The sequence below is a fragment of the Channa argus genome, chromosome 1 (genome assembly GCF_033026475.1).
Source record: "Channa argus isolate prfri chromosome 1, Channa argus male v1.0, whole genome shotgun sequence".
In the NCBI taxonomy this organism is placed as follows: domain Eukaryota; kingdom Metazoa; phylum Chordata; class Actinopteri; order Anabantiformes; family Channidae; genus Channa; species Channa argus.
Window position 1 is genome coordinate 4068091 of NC_090197.1, and position 17916 is coordinate 4086006.

Consider the following 17916-nt stretch of genomic DNA (forward strand, 5'->3'; position numbering starts at 1 on the left):
TTTCAGAGGCATAATATGAATATAAATTTGTTTTTAAACATTTTGAAGACAGTGGGACACACAAAACAATCACTGCAATTGTATTAAAAACTACATATCAGCTGTAATGTTGCAGTAATCAGTCTGCAGTTTACAATTATTAAATATTAAATACAGTGTAGTTATTTATAGAATTGAATGGTCTAAGGACTCAAAAGGTACAATTAACAGTAGTTTGGTTTCTCCATCATGTGTGTACTGCAGTGATAAAATGTCCTGTCGTATAAAAAAATATCTCACTGTAGAGACAAAGTACTGATGCCAAAATAAACTGCACACGTTTGTAGAATATTGTTAGCTGATGTGAAACTGACCACGTCATAGCCTTATACATTTCTGACTGACTGTGTGAGTAAGGAAATCCATCAGCCTATCAGGCATCAATTCAATTACACTATTATGAATTGGCTTGTATGCTGATGACATCTGATTGTATTTGAAATCAGAATAAGAATTGAATGTATGCATTCTGGATATTCAGTCAATTATTAAATTTGCTGCAAATATTTTAAATTGTCTGAAAAGCAAATTTCACCAAACTGAAGTAAACAGTATAAATTTAGTATATGACAGAAATAAATGCTAAGCTATGATAACATTCAGATCAGTTTGCTTTTGTTATTACCACCCGTCATTCCACTGTGGGGACAAACAGAACACTACATTTGAAACAAACTCTCCTGCAATATTCCTTACCCACATTATTTAATAACTCTAAAAGGTGTTTCCATCTGTATGGTAATCTGAACACATATTCCTTTATGAAGCATCAAGCATCTACAAACATTATTGTTTTATGCAAATCAAAATAATATTAGATGTTAAAACACTGTCCAATATATCCTGCGTCTATTTAGCATAGTTCCACATTTATTGAAGGTAGAAAATATAATATATAAAATAAACTTTTTTTCTTTAGGGTCGTGAAAACATTACTAATAAATACTTTAATTAACTGATCCATTTATACATATCACCATCAGAGTGATCCACACGCTGTTGGAGTCAGTGAGATCATTTCCATAGAGCCACTTTGCATCAGCAGCACCATGCTCCAGTGCTCTGGGAGAGTTTATAGTCCTGAGAGTTGAACACTGGATGACTGACAGCTGTCCTTCATGACAACAGAAGACACAGAAATCCTCCTCATCAAAAACATGACTCTGATCTCCGTCCTCATCTGGACTCTCCTCTGCTGCTGCTTCCCAGGTAAAGTCCAGAGAATCCAACTCCTCTCCTCTATCAACATCCGTCCCTCTGAAATGAAGCCCACAAAACCATGATGCTGCTTTCTGTTTTTGTCTCTGTGTCCTCAGAGTCCAGAGGTCAGGTCACAGTGACTCAGCCTGGAGCAGTGAGCTCTGCTCTGGGAGGAACCACAACCATCAACTGTAAAACCAGTCAGAATGTTCATGTTTGGAGCAACTATCATCTTTTAGCCTGGTACCAACAGAAAGATGGAGAACGTCCTAAACTGCTCATTTACTTTGCCACCACTCGAGCATCAGGGATTCCAGATCGTTTTTCAGGTAGTGGATCAAACTCTGACTTCACTCTGACCATCAGTGGAGTCCAGACTGAAGATGCAGCAGTTTACTACTGTCAGAGTGAACACAACATCAACAGTCAGCATCTGTACACACAGTGAAAAAGCATCGTACAAAAACCTCCCTCAGTCAGACTGAACAGAAACTGAACTGATGCTGCAGCTGGAAGCTACTGCAGAGACTGATACAGTTCACTGAATGTACACAAACACCAGTTGATGGTTAAACATCAAAAGATCGAGATCATTCACTGTATCTGTTATGCTGAACATCAGTGTGTAACATCTTTACAAAGACTCATTTGTTGGCTCATTACATTAATTAGTAAACCCTGCAAAAACAGTGATTCATAAACATAACAAACCTCTACCATCAAATAACCACAAAATTACCATTTGTTGCCACAAACCTAAATTCAGTGAAGGGATCTAAATAAACTAATCACAACAGTGCAAGTGTAGCCGGTAGCGCAACTGAAACCTCTTCTCTTAGTGGAAGAAAACCTGCGTTGTGTTTGAGTGATGTGGAATGAAGTGAGGACCACAGCGGTTTTGCCAACTGGAAAGGAATTTATTTTCTCTTCTCAAAATTCAGTAAATGAAATCAAAATTCTGTACAGCAACTTCATTTGACCAGGCTCCTACATGGACCTCTCCTCAGCAAGACCACTGGCCGACTGAGGAAAGCAGCACAAATCTGCAGGAAGTGACATCACTGACTTGTCAAAGGTCACGTATGGAAAATAAAATGAATAAAATTAAATGCTCCCTCAAAAATTATATATAATGCACAGAGACAAATACTTATTAAAAAAAACAACATCAATAAGAAGAAACTTTCTGGTGAAAATTTCTGGTGAAATATAAATCTGTTACATTAATACACATGCTACACAAGGACAACAGAAACAGTCCAAAAACACAGAGGTCAGGCAGAGCAGGAGTCCAGAGTCCAAAGCAGGACAGCACAATGTCCCAGAGCATATAGAGGACAGGACAGCAGTCCAAACAGGGTCTGGGGGTAGTGGGTTGCAAACAGGCAGGCAAAATAATGAGCCAGCAGGCAGAGAGGTCAGACTGATTAGCAAGCAGGTTAGCAGATGGGCAGAGAAGTCACAGGTAGACAGGTTACCCAGCAACAGATGAAGGGCCAAAGGCTCAATGCAGTTTGGAGAAATTATTTTTTATTATGTTAAATATTCTGTGATTTTCTGTGTTTGTCCATATTGTTAATGTAGAAACGAACAAAATGCTTTAAATCAGTTTTTAATGTGTTTTTAACACATCAGCTTTTGTGTCTCCAGTGTCTCTCTGTCCTCTGTGGTTAAAGCTTGTTTGCTCCTCACTTGCAGGTACAGTTAGCTGGTGGTATTTGTCCCAACCTGCTCAAATGACCACGCAAATAAAGGCAGAGACACTACATGGACACTTATTAATTCTATCATTTAACAATGATACATTAAATTGCAGAAGACATCAGCTGTGGAAGCAGGTGAATGTTGGTATGACTTAAATCCTGGAGAGAGTCTTACAGAAACGACTGAGGTGGAAAGTTTTATAGTGGTTCAGAGAACTGGAACCAGGTTTTCTGAATCATCGGCCCCGCCCACCACTTAACTGTTGGAGGAGAAAAAAGAAACGTCAATACTTTCATGGTGTCAATCAGCAGATGGAGTCGACCAGTTGTCATTGAACTGTTCAGAGTTTTAGTTCTCTGAGCACTTTTGGGACTATTTGTTCACAGGACAGGTCAAATTCTACCTGCTGACACTGGCTGAAAACATTCAGATGAGAGATTCCAACTTAACTGTTTATATGGACACTGATCAGATGCACGTTTTAATGCACAAAACATTTAATCAGAATTTCACATTTTTGAGAGCAATGTCGAACATGTATATTGCTACAACTTTCACACAGCAGGACAGTACAACCGAATCCTTATAGCTCATCAGGACCACAAACCTTAGTGCTCCTTACTGCATCAAAGACCAAAAACCAGTGAATGAAACTCCAAAACAAACAAGAAGAAAAACAGTGTAGTGTGTGCAGTCCAGTGCAGTGAAGAGTTCTCAGAGCTCTACACTGGAGAAACCAAACAGCCTCTACACAAGAGCACGACCAAGCACAGGAGAAGCAACACCTCAGGACCAGAATCAACAGTGTAACCACTCCTGAAGGACAAAGGACACTCCTCTGAAGATAAGAATGTTCACATTTTGGACAGAAAAGACAGATGGAGTTCATGAATCCATTTATGTTCACATGAAATATCTTTCTCTCCACGGAGCAGGAGGCCTCAGTGTCAAGCTGTCTCCCACTTTCCATTCTGCCCTTTCATCCCAGGAAGATCAAGACCACTTCACACGTCCACTAAGAGGACCACACCTAACAACCTGAGGGGTTTTTAGGGTGTTAGGGTTCTAATTGTTACATCTTGATGACTCCACCTCGTTCTATATTATCCACCAAATGACATAACTGGGTCCCACAGCCACCTTTCCATAGACTGAAGAAGCTGCTTGGATGAGTAGCAAAATGTTGTTAATCAAAAAGTTGAATCATGTCCAGTTGACATGCTACTTGCTACTTAGTGAGAGTCGGGATCCTCTTAGGGAGGTCTGTGACTGGTCGTGTCATTGCAAACTATGCACACAGTCAGTGCTGTAGATAGTTTAACTTCGCTCAGACCTTGGGGCCCCAATGGCCTGTGGCCCCAAGCAGTTGCCTGCTGGCACAGAGCTCCTCTGAGAATATGGCCTGAGAGTTAAATATTACTTTAACATGGAGTTGACCCTGAGGCTCCAGCTCCACTTGTGAAGCAAAGCTATCGTGGAGAATACGAGTTAAATCAAGTTGGCACCATGACAGCACTGTCAAGAAATCTGCAGAGATGTTTTATAAGAGCATGAGTGTGACGTCCCCCTGCTGCAGCTCCTCACTGGAGGGGGGCAGCACAGTCTGGGTGGGGACGAGTCGTCACACTGCAGAGAAAGAGAACCAAGTGTAGAGACACTGGGAGTTCAGATGAAAATGGTTTTTAGTGTTTTACTTCCTCTTTAAATGTAGTAACCATGACAACAGACAGGCATCACTAATGAACCATGAAAACAGATGGTTTCAGGACTAAAGATAAAAAGTTAAACTAGTTGCAGAGGATTAATTTGGACAGAACATTTTAATTGCTGAAATTAAAAATGGCAGTTTAACAATAGTTTGAGCTTAAAAATATATTTAAATGTCTGAAGAAAGTGCGATGAAATAAACAGTTTCTGTAATGGTATTAACAACTAAATCAGCTTAAATGATGCAGTAATGTCTACAATTATTATATAAAATAGAAAAGAGTATAAGTAGAACTCCAGAGCTTAAGGAGACAAAAGTACAGTTGACAGCAGTCTGCATGTTTCCAGCATTGAACGTTGGATTAAAACCTTGGACTATAGAGAGACATGACTCTTTGATGCTGAAACAGTTCTGGAAAGTCATTGTCACATTTTGTCAGCTGATGTAAAAGTGACCATGAACATAATGTCACATATTTCCTGAAGGTTTAGATTTTATATTTGATAATCTATGATGTCTTTAAGTCTTTATTAAAATTATGTTAATTTGAATGAAAAAGATAAGAAGCTAATCAATACTTTAATAAACTGATTGATCCAATAAGAATTAGCCTGATCAGAATGTTCCAAGATCATACATGTTATCACTTTATGCAGATGATGCTTTTTCTTTCTAATTGCATGAATCCCATTTGTATCACATTATTTCTTATTATGTTATTTGCTTTTTGTAACTTAGCTGCAATAATATCTGAAGATTGCAGAACATTGCATAGTGCTGTTAAACACTTTGGAAACACTGAACCTTTAACAGGGACTAAATGATCTTTTAAAACCTCCTTTTAAAATGATTGTAGAGCAAAGTTAAGAATTTGTAACGTGATGCATTAATGATGATCTCATGAATATTGCAGATGTGATAAAATCTTTATTCTTTTGGAATCACACACTCATCAACATTAACACAAGAAACAAATAGAGACAGAGCGAAAGCAGCTGCAGAGTCCCAGTGATTCAGGTCAGGACACATGAGCGTGGCCTTGCCCTTCTCTAGTTCCTCACTGGAGGGGGGCAGCACAGTCAGGGTGGGATGGGCATCACCTACAGTAGGAGACACCAATCAGCTTAGAGGACAGAGACCACACAGCTGTCAATCAAACATTTGAGACCTTGTCCTGTGTGAGAGCTGATTTTCCTCTTTAAGCAGTTTCTGTCAAATATTTTTTCTGCTCCAACAGTCACTGACTCACACATTGTTTCACTTCCCTTTAACAAAACAGTGTCATCATCTAAAATACTAAACGTACAATAATTAAATATATTCAGTGGAAACAGAAACAAATACAGGAAATTAAAAAACAATCATCAGATTTTCTTCAATATTTAAACACTTAACACAACGTTCAAATGATTTTAAACTTTTTGACAGAAAAAATTAAACCAAAGAATTTCATTTTCAAAAAACTACCTTTACCTTCACTTTGGTCAATTTTAGATGAAAGGCAATTTATATTGATTTCAACTGTCGTCATTGGGTCACAAAACACAAACTGGATCAAAATTCTATCTTAGGCCCAATGTTTTTTTTTAAACTATATTTTAATAACATTCATAACGGTATAAAACACTCACTGTATCACATGTATGCTGATGATGCAATTTTGTACTCTTTTGCTTCATCTATTGAAACAGCAGCTGCTAATGTGTAGACTGATTTTTACTTATTACAGCATTCTCTTATTGACTATGAATTGCTTTTAAATGCAAATAAAACAAAAGTCATGATATTTTCACCAAGTCAAGTTAAAACACCAGCCATCTCTATTAAAACCATAAATGGTATTCATATAGTTTGTAGATTCATACAAGTTCCTCTGCCTTTAGTCGGACAGAAATCTTCATTTTAAATACAAACTGGAATTGTGTAAAAAAAAACTTATATTCACACTTGGTTTCCTTTACAGGCTTAAATCATGCTTTTCATACTCTGCTTATACACGTTTGTTTCTGTCGCAGCTTAACTACGTTGACATTGTCTAGGTTTTTGCCTGTATTGCAGTTCTGGCTAAACTTAATGCAGAATGACGCAGAGGATCGCGATGTAGAACAGACTCTGGTTAGAAAACACATCACTTTTTGCTCTGTAACCTGGTTAATTGGACTTTTCTTTCTAATCGCAGGAGTCAACACTGGTACATTTTCATTTATAAGGCCCTACTTGGCAAACTACCTCATTATATCAGGTCTGTGTTTGTCCCTGTGCAATATTCTTACAACCTGAGATCCACCAAGCAGCTTCATTTAAAAGGTCCCAACTTTGACAACTGAAGCTGGTAGAAAAAGTTTCATAATTTGGTCATCGTTTATGTTCATGAGTGATTTGCAGACCCAATAAAAATTTGAATTTTTCACCTCAATGTCCTCTTTTAAACAGAAATTAACTGCAATTTACACCCCTGCCCTGCTCCTGTTTTTATTTCATTTAGTTTGTTGTTTTGTGCTTGATGTTTTGTCTGTTGCTTTACTTTATTGTCCTGTACTTTTGTCTTAATAGTTAAGTGATCAACATTTCTTTTTGCCGCCTTCTTGGCCAGGTCACCATTACAAAATATATATTATATCATCTCAACTGGTGTTTTTACCTGGTTAAATAATAAAATACAAACTTACTCTATCAGAACACACTTTTTTTTTAATAAAAAAGAAACAAGGGAAGGCAACATTTTTTCTTGACATGTTGAATATCAAATAAAAGGAACTCATAAAACAAAAGGTATCAATAGCTTGTATTAAGGCAGAGCCAAATGAAGACAGACCGAGAGGGAGTAAACTAAATAACAGATTTTTATTGCAAAAAAACTCAAGAACCAACACAATCTGTGATTGTACACAGACACTGTTCTTTGTCTTTGGAACAAACAAACTCACCAAAGTTAGTTTAAAAAAAAAGGTAAAAAATAAAAATAAAAAATTACAAGAGATGATTAAAATATTCATCTTCTTTTCCTTTCGGCTGTTCCCTCTCTGGGGTCACAAAAGAGAATCATGTGCCTTCATCTAACTCTGTCCTCTGCATCCTCTTCTCTCACACCAACTAACTTCATGTCCTCTCTCACTACATCCATAAATCTCCTCTTTGGTCTTTCTCTAGACCTCCTGCCTGGCAGCTCCAACCTCAGCATCCTTCTACCGATATATTCACAGTTTCTCCTCTGAACATGTCCAAACCACCTCAATCTGGCCTCTCTGACTTTATCAACAAAACATCTAACATGAGCTGTCCCTCTGATGTCCTCATTCCTGATCCTGTCCATCCTCGTCACTCCCAAAGAGAACCTCAACATCTTAAGCTCTGCTACCTCCAGCTCTGCCTCCTGTCTTTTCTTCAGTGCCACTGTCTCTAAGCCGAACAGCATCTCTGGTCTCACCACCGTCTTGAACACCTTTCCTTTCATTCTCGCTGATACTCTTTTATCACACAACACACCTGACACTTTTCTCCACCCATTCCAACCTGCCTGCACTCGCCTCTTCACCTCTTTTCCACACTCTCCGTTGCTCTGAACCGTTGACCCTAAGTACTTAAAGTCCTGCACTTTCTTCACCTCTGTTGATTCACCCTGTAACCTCACTGTGGAGGTCTGCTCTGTTTTCCAGAGCAGACCTCCACCTCTCTAGATTTTCCTCCACCTGCTCCCTGCTCTCACTACAAATCACAATGTCATCTGCAAACATCATAGTCCACAGAGATTCCTCTGTAGTTTCCACAGCTCTGCACATCTCCCTTGTTCTTAAAAATGGGCACCAGTACACTTCTCCTCCAGTCCTCAGCATCCCCTCACTCTCCAAGATCTTGTTAAACGAACTAGTCAGAAACTCTACTGCCACCTCTCCTAGACAATTCCATACCTCCACAGGTATGTCATCAGGACCAACTGCCTTTCCACTCTTCATCCTCTTCAACGTCCTCCTCACTTCACTCTTATTAATCTTTGCTACTTCCTGCTTTACACCAGTCACCTCTTCTACTCTTCGTTCCCTTTCATTTTCCTCATTCATCAACTCTTCAAAGTTCTCCTTCCATCTTCCCATCACACTCCTGGCACCTGTCAATACATTTCCATCCTTATCTTTAATCACACTAACCTGCTGCACATCCTTCCCATCTCTATCTCCTTGTCTCACCAACCTGTACAAATCTACCTCTCCCTCTTTAGTGTCCAACCTAACATACAAGTCCTCATATGCTCTTTGTTTGGTCTTTGCCACCTCTATCTTCACCTTACGCTGTATCTCCCTGTACTCCTGTCTACTCTCTTCAGTCCTCTCAGTGTCCCACTTCTTCTTAGCTAACCTCTTTCTCTGTATACACTCCTGAACTTCCTCGTTCCACCACCAAGTCTCCTTGTCCACTTTCCTCTTTCCAGATGACACACCGAGTACCCTCTTACCCGTCTCCCTGATCAAATTAGCTGTAGTGGTCCAGTCATCTGGAAGCACCTCCAAACCACCCAGAGTCTGTCTCAGCTCCTCCCTGAAAACTACACAACATTCTGCCTTTTCGTCCTCTGCTCTGCCTTTGTCCTCTTCATCTTCCTCACCACTAGCATCATTTTACACACCACCATCCTGTGTTGTTTGGCTACACTCTCCCCTACCAATACTTTGCAGTCACTGATCTCTTTTAGATTTTTGACATAAGATGTCGTCCACCTGAGTGCTTCTACCTCCGCTCTTATACGTCACCCTATGTTCCTGCCTCTTCTGGAAGAAAGTGTTCACTACAGCCATTTCCCTCCTCTTTGCAAAGTCTACCACCATCTGTCCTTCTGTGTTCCTGTCCTGAACACCAAACCTGCCCATCACATTCTCATCACCTCTGTTCCCTTCACCTACATGTCCATTGAAATCTGCACCAATCACCACTCTCTCACCTCTGGGGATGCTCTGCATCACTTCATCTAACTCACTCCAGAATTTCTCCTTCTCTTCTAACTCACATCCTACATGTGGGTCATAACCTCTCACAACATTGAACATCACGCTTTTAATTTCCAGCTTCAGACTCATCAACCTGTCTGATTCTCTTTTCACCTCTAGAACATTCCTCACCAACTCCTCTTTCAGAATAACTCCTACTCCATTTCTCTTCCTATCTGACCCATGGTAGAACATCTTGAACCCTGCTCCTAAGCTTCTAGCCTTGCTACCTTTCCACCTGTTTTCCTGGACACACAGTATGTCCACCTTCCTTCTCTGCATCATGTCAGTCATCTTTCTAGCCTTCCCTGTCATAGTCCCAACATTCAAAGTCCCTACTGTTAGTCCTACATTCTTAGCTTTCCTCTTCTCTCTCTTCCTACGAACACACCTTCCTAGATAGTAGTCCAATTTCCACCGGTACCCTGTGGGTCAACAGCACCAGTGGCAGTCGTTGTCAACCTGGGCACCGACGGATCCGGTATGGAAGTCATTGTCACGATTCACATTTTTAATTTGGCATGTGTTTTATGTCGGATGGCTTTCCTGACACAACCCTCTTGATTTTGGGACTGGCACAAGAAGACACTGGCTTGTGTCCCCTTGTGGTTGCATTAGAAGATTAACATATGTATGTATGTTTTTATTCTTTGAGTAGAAAACTTTTCAACAAATTTCTACAACAGGTGAAATCATGCAAGAAAAAATTTGATTTTTTGAAATAATGCCTATTTATTATTCCAAATAATCTGAATCCCTCGATTAGGAAACATCATCAGAGAGATCCACATGTCTGTGGAGTCAGTGTGATCATTTCCATAGAGCCACTTTGCATCAGCAGCACCATGCTCCAGTGCTCTGGGAGAGTTTATAGTCCTGAGAGTTGAACACTGGATGACTGACAGCTGTCCTTCATGACAACAGAAGACACAGAAATCCTCCTCATCAAAAACATGACTCTGATCTCCATCCTTATCTGGACTCTCCTCTGCTGCTGCTTCACAGGTAAAGTCCAGAGAATCCAACTCCTCTCCTCTATCAACATCCGTCCCTCTGAAATGAAGCCCACAAAACCATGATGCTGCTTTCTGTTTTTGTCTCTGTGTCCTCAGAGTCCAGAGGTCAGGTCACAGTGACTCAGCCTGGAGCAGTGAGCTCTGCTCTGGGAGGAACCACAACCATCAACTGTAAAACCAGTCAGAATGTGTATAGTGGGAACCGTTTAGCCTGGTACCAACAGAAAAATAAAGAACCAAAACTGCTCATTTATGAATCTAGCAAACGAGCATCAGGGATTCCAGATCGTTTTTCAGGCAGTGGATCAAACTCTGACTTCACTCTGACCATCAGTGGAGTCCAGACTGAAGATGCAGCAGTTTACTACTGTACGAGTCAACATTACATCAACAGTCAGCATCTGTTCACACAGTGAAAAAGCATCGTACAAAAACCTCCCTCAGTCAGACTGAACAGAAACTGAACTGATGCTGCAGCTGGAAGCTACTGCAGAGACTGATACAGTTCACTGAGGACATACACAGACACACCGTGCACACAGAGTTTAATAAAGCATTGTTTAGCATTGTTGCTTTAATATCGGAAATCTCATCTTTCTTTATCACAGCTTCCAATCCTCCATTCTTATCTCACTGAGATACTGTACATATTCTCATCAAACTGCCACAATCAATTAAAGATGATCCAACCAGAAAAAGCTAATGACAAAATACTCAGTCATGATCTCTGACCTCAAGCTTAGATCACAGCTTTTTCAACTCTATTCTGAAGCAGAGTAGAGATTTTGGTTACATCATCAAATAACTCCTGTCTTAATGTGCCCCACATTGTCACAGCTGTTTTCATATTTGTACAGTTTAGCTGTACAAAGCTAAATTAGGGAGGTTACAGCAGTTTTAGTCTTTATCTGTGTGTCACGTGGTGAAGTGAGGTAGAGTGAAACGTTTTATTGTGACTATGGCTGTAAACTGCTCTTATGGCTTGATTTTTTACTCTACTCAAAAACACTTTAAACTGTAGCCACAGGCTTTTTGTTTTTCTACATGGCTACAAATGTTCCACAGGAGTTGTACTTTTTGCCAAGTGAAGCTCAATTAGCAGATAAGTTTGTGTGTTTCTAATATTAAATATCCGTACAATCAGGGACTTACAGTAATCCAATCTATAACTACTCCAAAGTTAACTCCAAGATTCCTTACAGAAGTACTGAAGGCCAAAGTTCTACCATCTAATATAACTACGTGGTTAAAGAGCTTATTTCTGAGATTTTTAGACCCAAATACAATAATTTCGGTGGTACGACCCTGGCTCACTAGGGGTAGGGGAAGTAACTTAAAGAAATACAAACTGGGATCTGTATCACTAAATGTGCAATAACAGAATGTTATACTCAACACTCTGAACAATGTATCCACAGTGACATTTTCTTCTTATACCAAGTCACAAGATGGTAGTCGTGCACTAATAAAGCCCACCGCACAAGACGTCGGTTGTGGTTATACATTCCTGCTAGGAAAACAAGTGAATTATGGTCAGTGTAGACAACTACAGGTAAGTGGTTGGATCCAACATGCACCTCAATGTGCTGCAGTGCAAGTAATAAAGCCAAAGTTTCCTTTTCAATGACAATGAATGACTTTGCTGATGCAGTAACAGACAGGAAGCTCACTACCATCAGGATCTACCTACAGCAACACGGCTCCAGCTACCACAGCACTAGTATCAACTTCAAGCTTGAAAGACCTGTTGAGATCAGGAGATGCAAGTACAGGAGCACAACATAGAGATTATGCACTTTAAAAGGGAGTTTGGCATTTATGTGTCCACATAAAGTCAACCTTTGGGCTACATAGATCTGTCAAAGCTGGGCAGCAGAGAAAAATTTCTTACAGAAGTTTCTGTAATAGCCTCACAGCAAGGGCACAGGGCACGACGCGTGGTGGGAACCAAAAACAGCAAAGGCTTTAAACTTGTCCTCATTAGAAATGCAGAGCTCTCAGAATCACGCTCAGTCAAAGGAACCTGCCAGTATCCTTTAAAGAGATCTAGCCTATTCACATACTTAGCAGTGCCTATGTTGTTGACACAATCTTCCATTCTTGGTAATGATACGAATCAGGAATAGTTACTGTGTTTACTTTACAGAAGCCTGTGATAAATCTCGGAGAGCCATCACTGTTTCCTTCCAGCAAACATGGAAAACTCCATATTCATATACCTATATATGCCTTTCATCAACGCTTGTTTAACAGGGTTTACATGATATGGATGCTGTTTAATTGCCTTAGCATCACTTGTGTCAATCTCATGTTCTAAGATTGTGGTGCAAGATGGTACATCATTGAAAAGTGAAGGAAACTCAGTCACTAAATCAAAAAGGTCTTGGGCTTGTTCACGTGCCAGTGTTCCAGTTGGGTAGGGACCACTTTGAGCATCTCAGAGTCTGATGGTGTGGTGATAAAAGTCAGTGTCATTAACTTTCTTGCTAATTTCATAATGACCAGAGAATTTTGCAGTCAAAGTTGAACCAGGAAATGGAAGCAGTACAAACACTTTATCACCAATATTGAACTCACATTTTACAGCAGACCAGCCATAATATTGCTTCATCATAGACTGTGTTGTGGTTAGTGTCTCTTTTGAGTGAGTGAGTTGACATGGTGGAGAAATTCTGAACCATCTAACATAGTCCAACACATTGTTAGTGGGTGTCTCAACAGCTAACAATTTCTCTTTCAGCATTTAAAAGGGACCATGAGGAGTGTGCGCAAACACATGTCAAGGTCTTGGAGTTTTGTGCTTTTGTTATTATTGTTCTAACCCTGTCTCCCTCTGTGCAGAGTGGCCGCCCTCCTTCCCTGTCATTGCCTCATCCCGGATTGGTGCTGTGGAGGGAGGCACAGCTTCCCGCACTTGTCACTGATTGGCAGTAGCCTTTTTACGCCTGCCTAGGGGCTCACTCTGTGTTGGTTTGTCTTGGGAATTCTTCTGCCTGCTCAGGAGTCTAGTCTACACGTCTGTTTGTGTTGGCCCTCTGCAAGTACCTGGTCTGAACTGTCTATGCTCTAAATGTGTCCCACCTGTTTAGTTAACTTTTATAAGGTATTGGCCTCTTGTGTTAGCTATCGTTGTCCCTGTCTCTCAGAGGCGCTTTTAGTTTGTGTGTCCAGCCTATGTTACTCCCTGTACTTGGCAGCCTTTGGGCAGTTCTCATTAAAACATACTTACTCGTTACCTCAGCCAGTGTGTGTGTGTGTATTGGTTCTGCCTTTGGGTCAAAGTCAGACTTATCGTAACATTACGAACCAACCATGTCTGACCCAGCAGAATCTCCCCTGGCTTGTGAAACCCCGCTGCCCTCGGTGGGGCCACTTGCAGAGTTTAGTGACCGGCTCCAGTTTTGTTTGTCTGCGGTGCATGCTCTTCACAACCTTGTCTGCCTTATGGAGCACAAACCTGAGCCCACTTCCCCAACTGTTATACTAGGGCAGCCAGAGCCTTTTGATGGTTGTGCTGTAGAATGTCTTCCCTTTCTGTCCGCTTGCAGGCTTCAATTTGAATTGGAGCTGGCTGGGGCTGGCTTTTTTTGTTGTGGATAAAGAGGATGGAGGACTCTGTCCCTGTATTGACTATTGTGGATTAAACCAGGTCACAGTAGGGAATACATACCCTCTACCTCTCTTGCACACTGCTTTTGACTTGTTAAAGTGGGCTAAGTTGTTCACTAAGCTAGATCTTCGCAGTGCCTACCACCTGGTGCAAATTAGAGAGGGAAGACAGCATTCATCACTCACAGTGGGCATTTTGAATACTTGGCCTTTTGGCCTCACCAATGCTACTGGCATTTTCCAAAGTCTAATTAACGATATTCTCAAGGACATGATCCATCGCTTTGTTTTTGTCTACCTGGACGATATTCTTATTGTGCCTTATTCTTCTTGGTTCAGTGTCTTATGACACCACAGGAAAGATTTTATATATCCCCAAAAAACTACTATTAGGGTTTGGGAAAACAACTTCAGGGCAAAGTTATGTTAATAAATAACAGAATTAGGCACAAAAACTTCAGGGTGAGGATAAGTTAGAAGAAAAATTACATAAAAACTAATCCCTACAAACAGTGACAACACACGTACCTCCTTACTATAGTAACCTTGTGCACCACGTTGTGAAACAATCATCAATAAAGCACACAACGTCTCGCATCAAAGGAAAATCACTGCGAGACAGTTACACACATACACACACACATACAATTAAATACAAAACAAGTTGCCAGGGGCCTTCTATATTCAGACAAAACTGAATTTAGAAGAAAGTCAGGACATCCAGAATTGTATGTCTTTTAGGGAGGCTTGAAGTTTGACTAATTGATTTGAGTCATCTGGTTTCATAGATAAATATAGCTGTGTGTCATCTGCATAGCAATAACAATTTATGGAGAGTTTTTTGATAATGTTAGCTAAAGGACAAAGTACAAAGCCCTGTGGAACTCCATAACTAAGTTTGTGTGCATGGAAGATTCATCATTATCATGAACAAATTGGAATCTCTCTGATAATCATGATTTAAACCAACCTCAGGTTTCCTCCACACAGCTTCCTTGAGCTTCTCTCTTACAAACAAAATCATGGAACTGAGACATTAATGATGACGGTCCAATAACAATTTCTGCATAGAGAGAGAATTTAAAGGCTAAAAAAAAGGTAACGGGAAGCACCTATGGAAAAGAGGAGCTGAGGATTTAGAGAACCCAGGATTGGTGCACATCAGTTTTACCTTTTGAGCCACAGAAACCCACACTGAACATACAATACACAGGGAAGAAGGTGGAAACACCTACACACTTTCGATTTCTAAATCAAATGTAAATGAATCAAAAAACACACAAATACTAAAACACATTTTTTATATAACATATAACAATATTTGAACACAGAATGGTTCTGTTAAATATCCATGTTTTAATTTAAAAAAACTCTAAAGACCAAAGGTCTGCTGTGCTGGTTGGGCAGCGTTCCCAAACTATTTAGTCCAGCTTTTGAGCAGGCCAATTCCAGCAGCTACTTTCTTCTACAGAGAATTCTTAAACAACCAGGAAGTCATTGTCTTGGTGAAATAGAAGTTCCCCAATCAGTCATGGCCCAGAGGTATTGGCATAACTCTTCAGTGTGGAGTATACACGATGATGGAAGATGCCTTGCACACGATGCAGATCGCCCACTCTCCCATCGCCAAATCATCCCCAGATCATCACGTTTTCACCTCCATGCTTCACTGATGGTGTTAGGAAGGAATCTACCACCATTTTATAAGCTTTGTATCTGACATATGTCTTTCTCTTGGATCTAAACACCCCAGATCTGATTCCAATTTGACAACTTACCCTGTGAGGTCCAAGAATGTAGGTCCCATGTACAGTGTCTGTACACACTGGTTTCTTTCTTAAGACGCAGCCACTATGGAAAAATAAACATTTTTCTCAGGGAGGGCACTGTAAGTACTGGAATTATTTGGCAGATGTGCACTTGGGCCTTTTGCTGGCATTTTACTATCATTATTTAAGAATTATTGCGTTTGAAATTGTTTCATTTTTTTCAGAAAAATAAAGTTTAGTATTCCAAAATTATTTAAAAAAAAACCTGATTACTTAAATCTATTGCAATTTTTAATTCTTTTTTTCCTTCAGCTAAAAAAATACAGCAAAAACAGACCAATTTTGTTGAGTTTGTTTGTTCCAAAGTCAGAGAGCCGTGTCTCTGTACAGTCAGAGGTTTTTGTACGACGACTCAGTCAGTTTGTATCACTGTGGTGGACTTTTGGTGGAGGAACCAGACTGGAAGTTGGAAGTAAGTCAAATTCATAATTAAATGTTTTCATTTCAGTTTTCATTGAAGTTAGTAGCTGAAAACATTGTCAACTTTCCATTTTAAATTATTACTTTTGCTAACATGTTTATCAAAACCAAAATTTTATTTAGTTAAAAAAATTGAATACTAATTGAAATAACAACAAAATGTTCAAGCAGTAAAAATTTTTTTTTTTCCAACTAATAATGAAGTTTTAACCTGAAAACGTGAATGTTTAGTTCAGTTTGACAAAGAAACAGAGCCGTGTCTCTGAACAGTCAGAGGTTGTTGCCTTGTATCTTTTTTAAACATGTTCAGTGGAGGAACCAGACTGGAAGTTAAAAATATTTCAAAGAATATTGTAATGTTTAAAATTCAGTCGTTGATTAAATGATCAGTTTTCATTTTAAATACTTTTAATGTTGTTTTTCTCATGGAGTAGAAAAGTTTGTTTTCTTTTCATGACTTTCTTGTCATGTAGAAATGTTGCAGCTTGTGCAGCCTACAGAAAGTTACATTTTAATAACATGTTTTCATTATTTCTCAGATTGGTTATATATTTTGATTTCTGTAATGATTATTTAAATATCTTTCATAACCTTTTTTATGTAAAACCAAAAAAAGGAGGGATGTGTATTTACAAATGTACAAAATCACTGATCTTGTTCTTGAGACAGAGTTTGTTTCTAAAACAGGTATGATTTTAGATGATTTCAGTTAAAAACGTTTGTCTCCTGTGTAGTTGGACATATTTCGGGTTAAACTGTCTGATGATTCTGTCTGTGCTGATTTACATGAGATGTTTTTCAAAAGGAAGTGAAACAATGTGTGAGTCAGTGACTGTTGGAGCAGAAAAACCATCTGACAGAAACTGCTTAAAGAGGAAAATCAGCTCTCACACAGGACAGGGTCTCAACTGTTTGACAGCTGTGTGGTCTCTGTCCTCTAAGCTGATTGGTGTCTCCTACTGTAGGTGATGCCCATCCCACCCTGACTGTGCTGCCCCCCTCCAGTGAGGAACTAGAGAAGGGCAAGGCCACGCTCATGTGTCTAGCTAACAAGGGCTTCCCCTCAGACTGGACTCTGTCCTGGAAGGTGGACAGCAGCAGCAGCATCAGCTGGGAGGAGAGCAGGAGCCCTGTGGTGCTGGAGAAGGACGGACGCTACAGCTGGAGCAGCACCCTGAGGCTCCCTGCAGACCAGTGGGGGAAGGTGGACTCTGTGACCTGTGAGGCTACCCAGGGCTCCCAGACTTCACTCAAGCAGACACTGAGGAGAGACCAGTGTCCCCAGTCCTGACCTGAATCACTGGGACTCTGCAGCTGCTTTCTCTCTGTCTCTATTTGTTTCTTGTGTTAATGTTGATGAGTGTGTGACTCAAAAGAATAAAGATTTTATCACATCTGCAATATTCATGAGA

At 40.0% G+C, this 17916-nt stretch overlaps 1 protein-coding gene and 1 gene segment (V, D, J or C); one reads left to right on the plus strand and one right to left on the minus strand.

Annotated features, from left to right (window-relative positions):
• The window catches only part of LOC137132416 (immunoglobulin lambda-1 light chain-like), a 117230-nt gene that overhangs the window by 32838 nt on the left and 66476 nt on the right, over positions 1-17916 (minus strand). The window lies entirely within an intron of this gene.
• Positions 1182-17905, plus strand: LOC137132578 (Ig kappa chain V-III region MOPC 63-like). The segment is given in 4 exon segments: positions 1182-1248; positions 1356-1674; positions 16459-16496; positions 17470-17905. Coding segments are annotated over 4 exon segments (735 nt in total).